Below are 12665 nucleotides of genomic sequence, written 5' to 3'. Positions count from 1 at the left end.
TTACCGGTGTATATATTATAGACCAGGGGTCGGCAACCTCTGGCACGCTGCTCGCCAGGGTAAGCACCCTGGTGGGCCAGGCCGATTTGTTTACCTGCCACGTCAGCAGGTTCGGTGGATCGCGGCTCCCACTGGCCACGGTTCGCCGCTCCAGGCCAGTGGGGCGGCAGGAAGTGGCGCGGGCTGAGGGATGTGCTAGTTACGGCTTTCTGCCACCCCCATTGGCCTGGAGCGGTGAACCGCAGCCAGTGGGAGCCACAGTCGGCCGAACCTGAGGACGAGGCAGGTAAACAAACTGGCCCAGCCCACCAGGGTGCTTACCCTGGCGAGCCGTGTGTCAGAGACTGCCAACCCCTGTTATAGACTTATAGAAAGAGACCTTCTAAAAACGTTAACATGTATTACTAGCATGTGAAACCTTAAATCAGAGTCAATAAATGAAGACTCGGCGCACCACTTCTGAAAGGTTGCCGACCCCTGGTCTACAGGCTTACAAGGAGTATAATCCTGGGTCAGACGCAGTATAGGCCATTAGAATTAAATGATCACTGCAATCGGACTTGTAAAATGGTGAATTTGTCAAATCAGACGTGCATGGTAAGCAAACACCCCCTGTCTTGTAACGACTGGCTAGTAGAATTTACCTTGTCTAATTCCAAAGCAGGTCAATCACATTGTTATTGGCTCAAGCAGGTACTCCCACAAGCTGTAACAGAATTTACTGGCAACCAAGGAGCACCCTAAAATGCATTTCCTAGCTTTGAAAGCATCAAAAAATTCCATTCAATATGACCTTTAAAATCTAACATGCCAATGATCCACATAGCCTTAGGGCAAGCAGTAGCTGAAATGGGCATTTGGTCCTTGTTGTCAGACGAGCTCCACAAAGTGGGGATCACCAGAAATTGTATTTGTCAGTATGGACATAAAATAGGACCAGACTCAAACATCTGCATAAAAAGAAATCACTTGCCATTCACAGATTTTGTAACGCGTTGCCAACTTGACTTAAAGTCCTGTGAAATGAAGGAGGAATGTGAGGAAGCTGAATGTAGATCAGTTGAAGGATGAGTGTATTTTTTACTGCCCTTGCTTTTAAACCCCAACTCAACAAACCAGCACTAGTTAGTAAAGCATTGAAGCATCTGCTTAGGTCTCCATTGACTTTAATGGCACTTAAGCACATACTCAATGTTAAGCACATGCTTAAGTACTTTGCTGAATTGGGGGCCTCCTTTCATACCTTTGATGGCATGCAGCAGACATGAAAGAAATGGATTAAAATCAGATCTTTTCAGTGATGCTCGGCTACATTAATGAAATAATTTACATACTGAAAGTGAAAGCAGAAAATAAAGGAACAAAGTATGCTAGTTGTGTGCATACTGTAAATGCCACAGCAATGTTAGACAGAAGACTTTTAAAAAGAGAGAAAATATCTGAGACTCAGCTTTAAACAGGTAAGAACTTCAAAATTCCCTGGGAGAGTGAGACAATCAATGCCTTGGTCATTGCTAATTTTGCAGGGTGGTTAAAAAAAACAAACATTTTGTAGCTCACAGAAATCGAATATGGCTCCTTGGATATGTTCCTGCAAAATGTTGTTTATTTTGCAATGAAATCCTTGTGCATTACTGGTCTAGATACAAAGTTTGTCCTCTTCTTTTCCCCTTGTATTATTTCCTTCCATAGAGGATTCCCCCTTTTTGGTAACCAGATCAGTATTTGTTGGGGATAATATGGAGTTTCTCAAGTGCTCTCTTAATGGGATCCACAATTTTTGCTTAGATTTCGACTCCTTTTGTGACTAAAGATGGTTCTGACGTGGAATTTGTTTAGGAATTTTCAAGAATTCCCTCTGGCAGGGATACACCACTTTAGTGCTAGCCCATTGAGAGTCTGAAACAGGATCTGCAATCCTTATCCAAAATATCCCGGCTCTGACTGTAGTCTCTTTAGTAGTTTTGGCTGAGAGAAATTGAGACTAGCCCCCATTTTTAGTGTGGAGACATTGTCAGGCTATTTTGTTGATTCACAGTATGGGTAGCTAAAGTATTATATAATAAATTGTATTTACAGTGGCATGAAATGAATGCACTTTTACAAGGTAATGTCTAGAGAAGCACGTTTTGTATGTGCAGAGGAATAAACATCTTGCAGTTCCTGCACTGGGATGATTTATGGTTTTTGCTTTTTATTATTATTATTATTTTATTTTTTTAAAGCAGGGCAGATGGTGTTTCTTCATGACTGTGACAACTGGCAGTGACTCTCCAATCCTGCACCTGGAGAGAGGTCGTTTGACAACACTATTTAATTTTAAATGCTGCAGAAAGTTGGCTTATTGAAACTACGCAACTACAGCCCAGAATGTACTGGTGCGTGGGAACTGAGGAATCCGCTGTTAGCAGAGAGTGCAACATGGAGCCCCAAAATGGTAAATGGAACAGCTTTTTCTTTCCTATTTGGAGCAGCAGTAAATATTTAGGCTTTGATTTTTGAAGGTGCCCAAGGGACTTAGGTGCACAGTTCCCATTGGAATTCAGTGAGATTTAAACACCTAATTCCCTTTAATTGCTTTGAAAATCCAAGACCATATCTTCAAGAATCTACAAAATGTAACAGTTAATTTTACTTGCAAGATGAAAGACATGTATCTATTAATAAAGAAGGAACAGCGTTCCTTACAAGTGGAACTAGTCAATATTTCTATCACATACCATTGATTCAAAAATGTGTTACAAGGTTCATAATTTTTAGCACATGAATACAAATGCGCTGCCAGCTATTGATGCAGTATGTGCTCAGGGTACCAAAGCTTTTAAAATCAGAGCATCATTCCTAAGGCTGAACAGATCATGCTCCTATTGTACTATAAGCTTTGATTCAGCAATTACTGATGATTTAATGTTAAAATCCATAGCATGGATTAGAAGGTTTGGGTTTCTATAATAATATTTTGAATCCATAGGTTGAAATCCTTCTTTAAAAGGAGATGTATGTTTTAGGTTAGTTTCTGTTGGTGTGATAATATCTTCTTCAAATATTAATATTTGTTGCCAAAATTGTCAGTCACAGGACAATAACGTTAATTTTCTCCAAGTCAAAAACAGTTATGTCTCAGCAACAAGAATTGGTCTTTGGCTTATTATATTAGTGTTTTTCCCCATAATAAACAATTCATAAGGAGGCAGTCTTTGCGTTAGAAGTGTGGGATGAAGGTGTTTTTGACGCTGGGTAGTGAGTAAGCAGAGCTCAGAAGAGCCTAATGTTTTAGCAACCTTATTTTGGATTTTATCAGCAAGTATGAAGCAATGCCTGATATTTTGCCTTTTTACCTTTATCAAAGACATTTCGCACCAGTGTCACACAGAGCTCCGGGAACTCTTTCCCTTCCCTGTATGTATTATGGTTATTTTGTGGTAGCTTTTTTTTCTATATTTAAAGCTTTATCTTTGTACAGTGATCAGGAACTCTTGGGAATAATGATTAAATCTGGTATATGCTTTAATCTGTTAATTGTATGTCTAAACTCTCTGGAAATCTGAATTCATTTCTGTTGGCATACTAAATTATAAACCATGAGAAGAATTTTAATCTGCTGTAACGATTAGCAGACTTTAATGGATTACCAACAGTTTTATCCTGTAATGCTGATTTGGCAGATTTTTCTCAGTGTTTCAAAGAGAAAGTAAATAAACCAATTTGTCTGTGCGTAAATAATGAGGTGGGAAGGGGAAAAAAGCTATAAATTGTTTTTCTATTTAATAGCAGCTGGCTTTCTTCATGGAAATTCTTATATTGCTTTGTTGTGTAAAATATGTGGTAAGTCACCAGTAACATGTAGTGTACAAAGCATACCAGTATAACCACTATACATAGAATTGTGTAAGAAATTGTATGTGTTAGGGAAGATTGGCCATCTGATACTGAGGTGAGGTTTTCAGTCATGTACTACTTCAGAAAGTTTGCTCCCTATGCATATGCTGTAGGCGTTTAAACTTATTTTGGTCCAGGATTGCTTAGTTTCTCCCAAGGATGAATGATGTCAGCTAGTCAGTCCACTCCTTAGATTAGATGCTCCTTGTTTGCCATTTGGATTTGCTTACCTAACTTGAATGCTGGAATGTAGTGAGTCATTAAACCTTCACACGTGAATATATTGTTTTCATGCTTTTCATGCGGATGGTGTCGGCTGCTTTCATTGTGCAGGAACCACTGGGAATAATAATAGGCCATAGCATCTCATCTGTAAATATGAGGGATTCCAGTAACACTAGAAGACCCTAGAGGTATTTCTTGTAGTCATATCTCCTTATGCTGGGATCCAATCAGCTCTCACAAGCAGAGTAGGTCTGGTCTGGTCAGTATATGAATGTGTGGCTTCTCACACATAGTGAAATGGTGTTTGTGGCTCAGTAACTAGCTACTGCATCCAGGAGGGTATTGGAGGCCGTGTGCTGCTGGAAGTCCCTTCCCTCAGATGAGAAATAACACTTGAGTTCTGATCACTTACCAGCTTTACAATCCTAGGCCACTTTTCATGAAAGCTGAACATTGGGGCAGATCCTCAGCTGGAGCATATTGTCCTAGCTATGTTGACTTCAATGGAGCTGTGACAAGTTACACCAGCTGAGAATCTCTCCCCTTCTGTCTACCTAAGTTCCCCCTGAAGTTTCAACTTGGTATGTTATTCCTGCCCTAACTTGTATGCTAGTTTTGTGTCCAGCTAAAATTCTGCTCTACTCCAGCTATGAGGTAGCTGCATTTCAGTGGTATGTGAAGTGTCCCTGTATATCCTTTGCTGCTTCACAGGGATGTCACTAAGCTTAATTAGCTAATGTCTGTAAAGCGCGATGGGTTCCTCAGATGGAAGGCACTATAGAAGTGCAGAGTAATATATATTGTTTTTTCAGCTGTGTAAATAATTGACTCACCCCCCACCCCTCCTCTGCTTCCCCTTCCTATTACAGATTAAGATAATGCTTATTAAAATGAAGCATTGTGACCCATATGGGGCGAGTGTAGGGATATGGGGGATATTCCTGCCTTTTGTGAAGCAAAAGATATTCACCCTTATTGAAAAGTTCTTTAGAACTTCACAGAGATGAAACCAAATGGGGTTTTGCAGCAATTCAATCGGGTTCTAAAGAAGTTACTCTACAAATTATATAATGAGAATGAGTTCCTTTCTGGAGTGGGTTTTTTTGTTTTTTTTTTAAATTTTATAGAATTTTGTAGCAGGGATATAATTCTCTATTAAATTCTAGGGGATGGTTCAAGAAAGCTACAGGAAGGTAATCACTGTTTATTGAATTCATCAGGGCTCTCCTTTGAAAAATACTTAGTGACACCTCTGTTGGTGAAGCTTGTCTAGGTGCAATGACAAATGTGGTCTTGAGCCCCAGAGTGGTCAGGATAACTCTGTGTGATGACTTCTAAGGGGAATTGAACCACTCTACAAAAACATTGAGAGAGTGTCTTCCTTGGTTTCAGTAATGATTAAAGTAAAGAAAGAATAATTATCACTATTATAATACTTTTTTATTTCCATAGTAACTTTACAAAAATTAACTAATTGAACTCTTACAACCCCCACTGAGACAAGTCTGTACAGTAAAAGGATCCTGCTGCCCACCACTGGAATTCAGCAGCTGCCCCACAGCACAGAGACACATTGCATCACGGTATAGGATAGGAGCCAAAGAAAAAAGAACATAAATTTGCCCTGCAGATTTAGGTGGCCAGAGTGTAATTACGTGAATTGGAATTTAGAGCAGACCATAGGTTTAATGCCATTATGTCTCTTTAAAAATGCAAGAAGATCTTTAATTGATCCACCCTTTTTATTTCACCTGAAAGATAGCATCCCTGTCATTACAGAGGCTCCTGCAACCATGCTGGGCCATTAATTCGGTACTGAGGGCAGGTCTACACTGAAAAGTTAGGTTGACCCAACTACATCGCCCAAGGGTGTGAAATATCCACAACCCTGAGTGACATAGTTAATCTGACCTAACCCCTGGTGTAAACAGCATAGGGTTGACGGAAGAATTCTTCCATCAACCTAGCTACCACCTCTTGGGGAGGCGGATTAACCAGTGTGATGGGAGAACCGAGCCTGCCACTATAGTGAGTGTTTACACTGAAGCGCTGTGGCAGTGCTGCTGCATTTTAAGTGTAGATACAGCTTGACTCAGATGATGATGAGCTGCCTGTGCATCACCAATACCATTTCTTGCATGATGGAAAAGTCTTTCCTGTAGGTCTCCCATCCAAGTCATGACCCACCTTGACCTTGATGCACTTGTAAGATCGCACAGGATCTTTTTAATTGGCTTCCTCATGAACTAGTTAACGCTGCAAAGCAATTTCTTGTAGAAATTTCACAAGCCATTAGATAGTAACTATGTTTGGTTACTTAGTAGCAGCATAAGCCGTATTTGAACTTTTATCCCCTTCTCCATCTCTGCTGGGTATTTGCATTGGGGGTCAGATTTGCAAACGTGGAAGAGAGACTTGGGTGCCTTAAGGAGCCTTTGGCTCAGCCCCGTTCATAGTGGGTAGGTGCCCACATTACTACTGGCCTCCTCACTAATATCCTGTGAGAGGCGGGAGGCTGAGCTGTCCTCTCACGCTGAAGCACACTGATGGGGGATGGAGGGGTGAGAGAGAGAGAGTTTACACTGTTCCTGCCCATGCTGTTTCTTTTTTGTGCAAACTTAAACCACTAGTTCTGTTTGTCTGGCAGCAACTTTAAATCAGTTTAGAAAATGAAAGTCCACAGCACCAGCTAGTGACTGCAACCTAGCAATAAAAATAGCCGAAGTCCACATAACACTGGGCGTTAACATATGTGATGCCTTCAGATTAGATCTTTGTTTTTATTCCTGGAAAATTCTGCCTGGTTGACTGTGTTTCCTTTAATGTCGAGGGCAGGGACTTGCACTTATTACTGTGAATGTTTTATTTTTTTGTTTATAAATCTTTACTGCTGAATGATAGAGGAGGAAGGGAGGGCAGAAACAGGCTTTGAAGTTCCATTAACAGTAACTGATTTAAGTTGTCACGGAGTCCCCGGGCAATGCTCTGGAACTGCTCCCTACGAAGCCAGTCAGGACTCTGGTGAAGTCTCCTCTCTGTGAGCAGACAAGAAGCTTACATGGCTTCCACCTTTCTGGGTCTGACCTTTGGAGCTTTCAGCATCCTCTGCCCCTCCGTGCCCTTCCCACAGCGAGTCTGCCCAGGTGGGGTCCTGGGGAAGCCAGAGGAGTCAGACATGACTCTTAGCCAGCCAGTAAAACAGAGGTTTATTTGATGACAGGAACATGGTCTAAAACAGAGCTTGTAGGTACCAAGAACAGGACCCCTCAGCCAGGTCCATTTTTGGGGGCAGTGAGCCAGACACCCACATCTGCCCTCACTCCATGTCCCCAGCCAGCTCCAAACTGAAACTCTCCAGCCTCTCCTCTCTGGCCTTTGTCTCTTTTCCAGGCCAGGAGGTCACTTGATCTCTTTGTTCTCCAACACCTTCAGTTGGCATCTTTGCAGAGGAAGGGCCCAGTCCATTAGTTGCCAGGAGACAGAGTGCTGGCCATTCTCTGTGCAGACGGTATCACAGGGGCCTTCTTGGGCTCTTCAACAATTATACACCCTGATCCCCCCACCTAGATACCTAAGAAATGCATAGGGGAAACTGAAGCACCCACACAGTATTCAGAGAAAACATTAAGAACATTCCCACTTTGTCACATAAATGTTCTCGGGGTAACGTTTTACAAGGAGGAGTTATGCCAGCAAAAAGGTGTCATGGTTATAGCACAGGACTAGGGGTCAGGGCACTGTCATTCTAGACCCAGCCATGTCATGATGCACTGAATAGCCTTCAGCAAAAGGCTCACAGTTTCTCTCAGCTTCCCCATCTAGAAGACAGGGTAATGACAGTAACCTGCCTTTGCTCCTCAGGTTGGTGTTGTGAGGATGAACTGGACGCACTTGGGGTGGGCCATGCGCTATAGAAGCACTGTGTGTGGTGTTAGTTTGAAGTTTATGGAATAGAAATGAGACTAAACGAATCTTGAACTTTTTTTCTTCCTGCTTCTGAATCTGAGGTCTTTTGGGGCAAATAGTGAATAAAAAATAATCCTACAAGCAAAAAAACCAAGTAGCTATGTGAGCTGGACTTATCGTGCATGCCCTCCAGAAACAGAAGTAGGAAACAGCAAGCAGAAATAGGAAGTGCCCTTACGCAGCAGTAACTGGGTTTTATTTTTAACCCTCTTGAAATGTAGACCGTATACAGAAGTGGTAAGATTTGGTGGAGGCCCAAAAGCTAACAGAAATTCAGCCTTGTTTAGAATGCTTGCTGTCACATAAAGATGCTGTGTAATACCAAGGCAGCACATTGCACATTCACAATTATCATGACCAAGATTTTCAAAAGTGACTAGTGATTTTGGTGCCTCAGTTCTCTGACACCTTGAAGGGGCCTGATTTTCAGAGGGCAGATGCTCAGCATATTCTTAAAAAAGTGGCCTCTTCAAGTTGTCTCGAGATGGGTGCCTAAAAATGATGGAGGCGTCCAAAATAACGAGTCACTTTTGAACATCTTGGCCTTTGTGAGTAGGATACAGCTGTGATTACCCAGTTGGTGCTGTATGCTTACAGGGGCAGAAATGTATACAGTAGTGAGCAAAGCAAAAACAAAACAAAAAACTATTAGCGGTAGATTGGCTGTGCAACTCTTGACCCTGTGCTCCACTGCAAGGAGGAGAGAGCGGCAGCAGAGAATCAGGAACACATCCACAAAACTGGGGAAGCCAGCAGCCTCCCCAGGGGCAGGAAGCCAGGGGCAATGAGGGGAAGGGGATTTGACTAGGGGCCAGGCACAGGCGCTAGTGGGAACTGGACCTGCACATGTTGCTCTGATAAGAAGGCACAAATGGAGTAACAACTCATGGAATATAATACAACAGCTCATGCAAGCAAGGGAAGTGTTCCTGACCAGTTACTGAAGACAAGCTGATTAAGACAATAGAAATTTAGTAAGACGAACAGACCAGGTGAGAGTCTCCTTCCAAATCATAACCTAAGTGTTACAAAGGATCCAGTTTACAGAAGCCAGATGCTCTCAGGACCAAACTGAGACTAAATTATGCTGGCTCAAAATTTATCTCAGTGACTATAAAACACATAACGATAACACATAGCACAAATCCCCCCAGCATGCACATGAACTAGAAGAATAAACAGCTGATCTTAAAAAAGGAGACTACTGCTACACAAGCTGGATAATATAACCTGTTCCAAACCCACACCATGAAGAAGACACTGTAAAAGGAATGAGAGGCCATAGAAGTGGAAAGAAGTACAGATGTCCACGCTGATTCAAACATTACTGGCCTAGCAGATGGGGGGAAGCAGTAGATGTGATATATCTTGATTTTTAGTGAAGCTTTTCACACAGTCCCACATGACATTCTCATAAGCAACATAGGGAAATGTTTTCTAGATGAAATTACTATAAAGTGGGTTTAAACTGGTTCAAAAATTGTACTCAAAGAATAGTTATTTGTGGTTTGCCATGTTCACTGAAGGTAGGGCAAGAAGTAATCAGCTTATTCTGCAGCAAGAAAGATTTAAGTTAGATATTAGGGGAAACTTTCTAACTATAAGGACAGTAAAGTACTGGATTAGGTTAACCAGGAAGGTTGTGGAATCCCCATCAATGGAGATTTTTAAAAACAGGTTACACAACCACCTGCCAGGGATGGTCTAGTTATACATGGTCCTTCATGGGAGGATGGACTAGATCAGTGCTTCTCAACCTTTCCAGGCTACTGTACCCCTTTCAGGAGGCTGATTTTTCTTGTGCACCCCTAGTTTCAGCTCACTTAAAAGCTATTTGCTTAAAAAATTCAGACATAAAAATACAAAAGTGTCACAGCACACTATTACTGAAAAATTGCTTACTTTTTCATTTTTAACATATAATTATAAAATAAATCAATTGGAATATAAATATTGTACTTACATTTCAATGTATAGTATATAGAGCAGTACAAACAAGTCATTGTCTGTATGAAATTTTAGTTTGTATGGACTTTGCTAGTGCTTTTTATGTAGCCTGTTGTAAAATATCTAGATGAGTTGATGTACCTTCTGGAAGATCTCTGCGAACACCCCTCTTCCCCCCCCCCCCCCCGGGATAAACGTACACCTGGTTGAGAACCACTAGATTAGATGACCTCTCAAGGTTCCTTCTAGCCCTACATTTCTGGGAGCAGTCGACTGGGCAGAGGGTACAACCCTAAATACAGTTGTTTTACTGCTTGAGGAAAGTGTGATCCTTATTTGGGCAAGAAGAAAGACGACTTTCTATTTAAATCCTTAGTTTTTAATATAATATACAACCAATACATAGGAGTTCAAGCAGCCTGACCGAAGTAATGGTAACAATATAAGGGAGGCAATTGGAAAATCTTTTGCAAACATAACTTTTATATAAATGCATCTTATCTGCTCTAGTGGGTATGTGATGATAAAATAGTTGGGGGGTGAGGGTTTAATCTGGTGAAAAACAAAATCACTGTCTTTAGTTACATTATGAAAACACTAATTGCATGGCATGTGTGCACATCCAACACTTACAATCACGATCATGCCTATCATTTTGGCAATAGTGCATATAAATTTTCACTTGCAAAAGAAAATGTGTTGAATAGTTATTTTTCATAATCATAATGTCAAAAAGACTATACAGGCCTGTTCCAAAGCTCACTGAAATTTATGAGAGCCTTTACATTAACTTCAACAGGCGTTCGGTCAAACCCTCAGTGATGGTCAGAGCCATTTAGTCAGATTTTTTTCTTTTAAGGCCACCTTCACTAAAGATGCTACCAGTGTTTTGCTCTTTAGAATTCAGCCAGTCCAGAGGAAATGTTTGCAGTGCAGAATGGGGCGGGATTTTTGTTCCATCCAGTTCTAAATTTGCTATAATAGTTTGACTTTGTATTTATATTTTGATATGGTTTGAATCTGTACTTTATTCCAACTCAAAGGAGGTTGGCTGATCTGAAAACTAGGGAAGTGCATTTAGGCCCTGTAAAGAGACCCTCACAGGCAGACCCTGCAATCAGCATGGTTGTGTGTTGGTACAGGTGTCTTTCTCTGAGTGCTGCCATAAGCATTCTGCTGTTTGCAGGAGTGGGACCGTAGTGCAGTTAATAAAAACAGCTAAACCCATAAACCCAAACTGTACCCATAAAGTTTATTTTTACTGTATCCAGGCAAACTTTTAATGACTATGTGATATAAAAATAAAATGGCTCTAACAACGCAAAGTTCACCCTTTGATAAAGTCTGATTGGTTAAAAATAGCTTTTCCATCATAACAATAGCAATGCTGATTTTTTTTTTGGTCACTATGTAGCTGATTTGGCAACCTTTGCAAACCCAAACCTCCCCAGAGTAATACTTAGAAATGCCACCCACCTTCAAAGAGCAGTGTAAGTGTTAACTAATTCAGCCCCACGAGCGAGGCAAGAATTATTGCCCCCATTTTGCAGATGGGGAGACTGAGATGGAGAAGTAGCATGATGTGCCCAAAGCTGTAGCATGTGTCGGTTGCAAGAGCCAGGGTTAGAATTCAGGGTTGTGTACTCTGCCCTGCGTTCAAGACTCCCAGGTATGCTGACCTCCACTTTAAGTCACTGGGCCGCATTTTTATGCTCAAATGCTGTTGGAGTCTGCTCTATTCCAGAACTACTTTTCCTCACCCTTAATCTGTATCAGCTGTAAGATGTAGGTTTCATAAGACTGAGCTCTTTATGTCAATTGCTTATTAATGTGGTTTATCAAGGACTGTGTTGGAATCACAAGCTATCACTTTAAGTGTGTGTGTGTATGTGTGTGTGTGTGTGTGTGTGTGTGTGTAGAGGTGTTTCCTGGAAGCAAGGTGAGGCGAGCTGTGCCTTACTGCCTTAGAGAGCAGTCTGTTTTCTCTCTCTCTGTTTTGGCGTCCTTGTGTGTTATCATTGTGTTTCTACAAAATAAAGTAGGGTTATGTTTGCAACCTTCCAGCAAGAATATTTGTTTTTATCTAACTTTTTGAGTATATGCCATGAACATATCAACTAATCTCTGGGTTACATGACCAGAACTCTCATTTAAATCCATGGGAATCATATACATGTGTGTAAGAGGGTAGATTGTGTCCATTAGCTATTTCCCACCCTTTCTCACTGCTCTTTGTGGTTTCATTAGTAATGCTGACCTACTGCTGCTGTCTAGGGATTGGTTCCTCTTGCAAAATGAAAAATAAGGAGAGGCTTCCTTCCGCTTGGCAGTACCACAGAAATTCTTTCAATATGATGCATTTCCATAAATTTGCTATAGGCTGGGGCAGGCTCATATTATTCGTACTTTTCATCCAGCACTCTCATAAAGGTGGAAATTTCCTCTTTGCCTGTGTATTCCCATTAGCAGTAACATAGCCACCTACATACATAATGGGAAAATTCTGTTCTCTGGGGTGTTTGAAAGGCTGGGTTTCTAAGGTGCTTAGTTGGTACAAGCGAAAGAGCTTTCGCAGTGGTTAGTCAGGAACTTTGGATATCTGGGTTCAGTTTTCTCTTCTACCACAAACTTCCCATGTGACCTTGGAT

At 41.4% G+C, this 12665-nt stretch overlaps 1 protein-coding gene across 5 annotated transcripts in view; it reads left to right on the top strand.

The window, feature by feature from the left end:
• The window catches only part of LRRK1 (leucine rich repeat kinase 1), a 105829-nt gene that overhangs the window by 5072 nt on the left and 88092 nt on the right, over window positions 1-12665 (top strand). For 4 of the 5 annotated variants that reach the window (XM_039492342.1, XM_039492339.1, XM_039492340.1 and 1 more), the window contains exon 3: window positions 2226-2437. In XM_039492342.1, the coding sequence (XP_039348276.1) occupies window positions 2371-2437 (67 nt within the window). In that variant the 5' untranslated portion in view covers window positions 2226-2370. The remainder of the gene's footprint in view (window positions 1-2225; window positions 2438-12665) is intronic. The other variant, XM_039492341.1, reaches the window with a different exon arrangement.

Source organism: Mauremys reevesii, linkage group 10 (assembly GCF_016161935.1).
Source record: "Mauremys reevesii isolate NIE-2019 linkage group 10, ASM1616193v1, whole genome shotgun sequence".
NCBI lineage: Eukaryota > Metazoa > Chordata > Testudines > Geoemydidae > Mauremys > Mauremys reevesii.
Note: the sequence above shows the minus strand (reverse complement) of the source record. Positions and strands in the feature narration are given on the sequence as shown.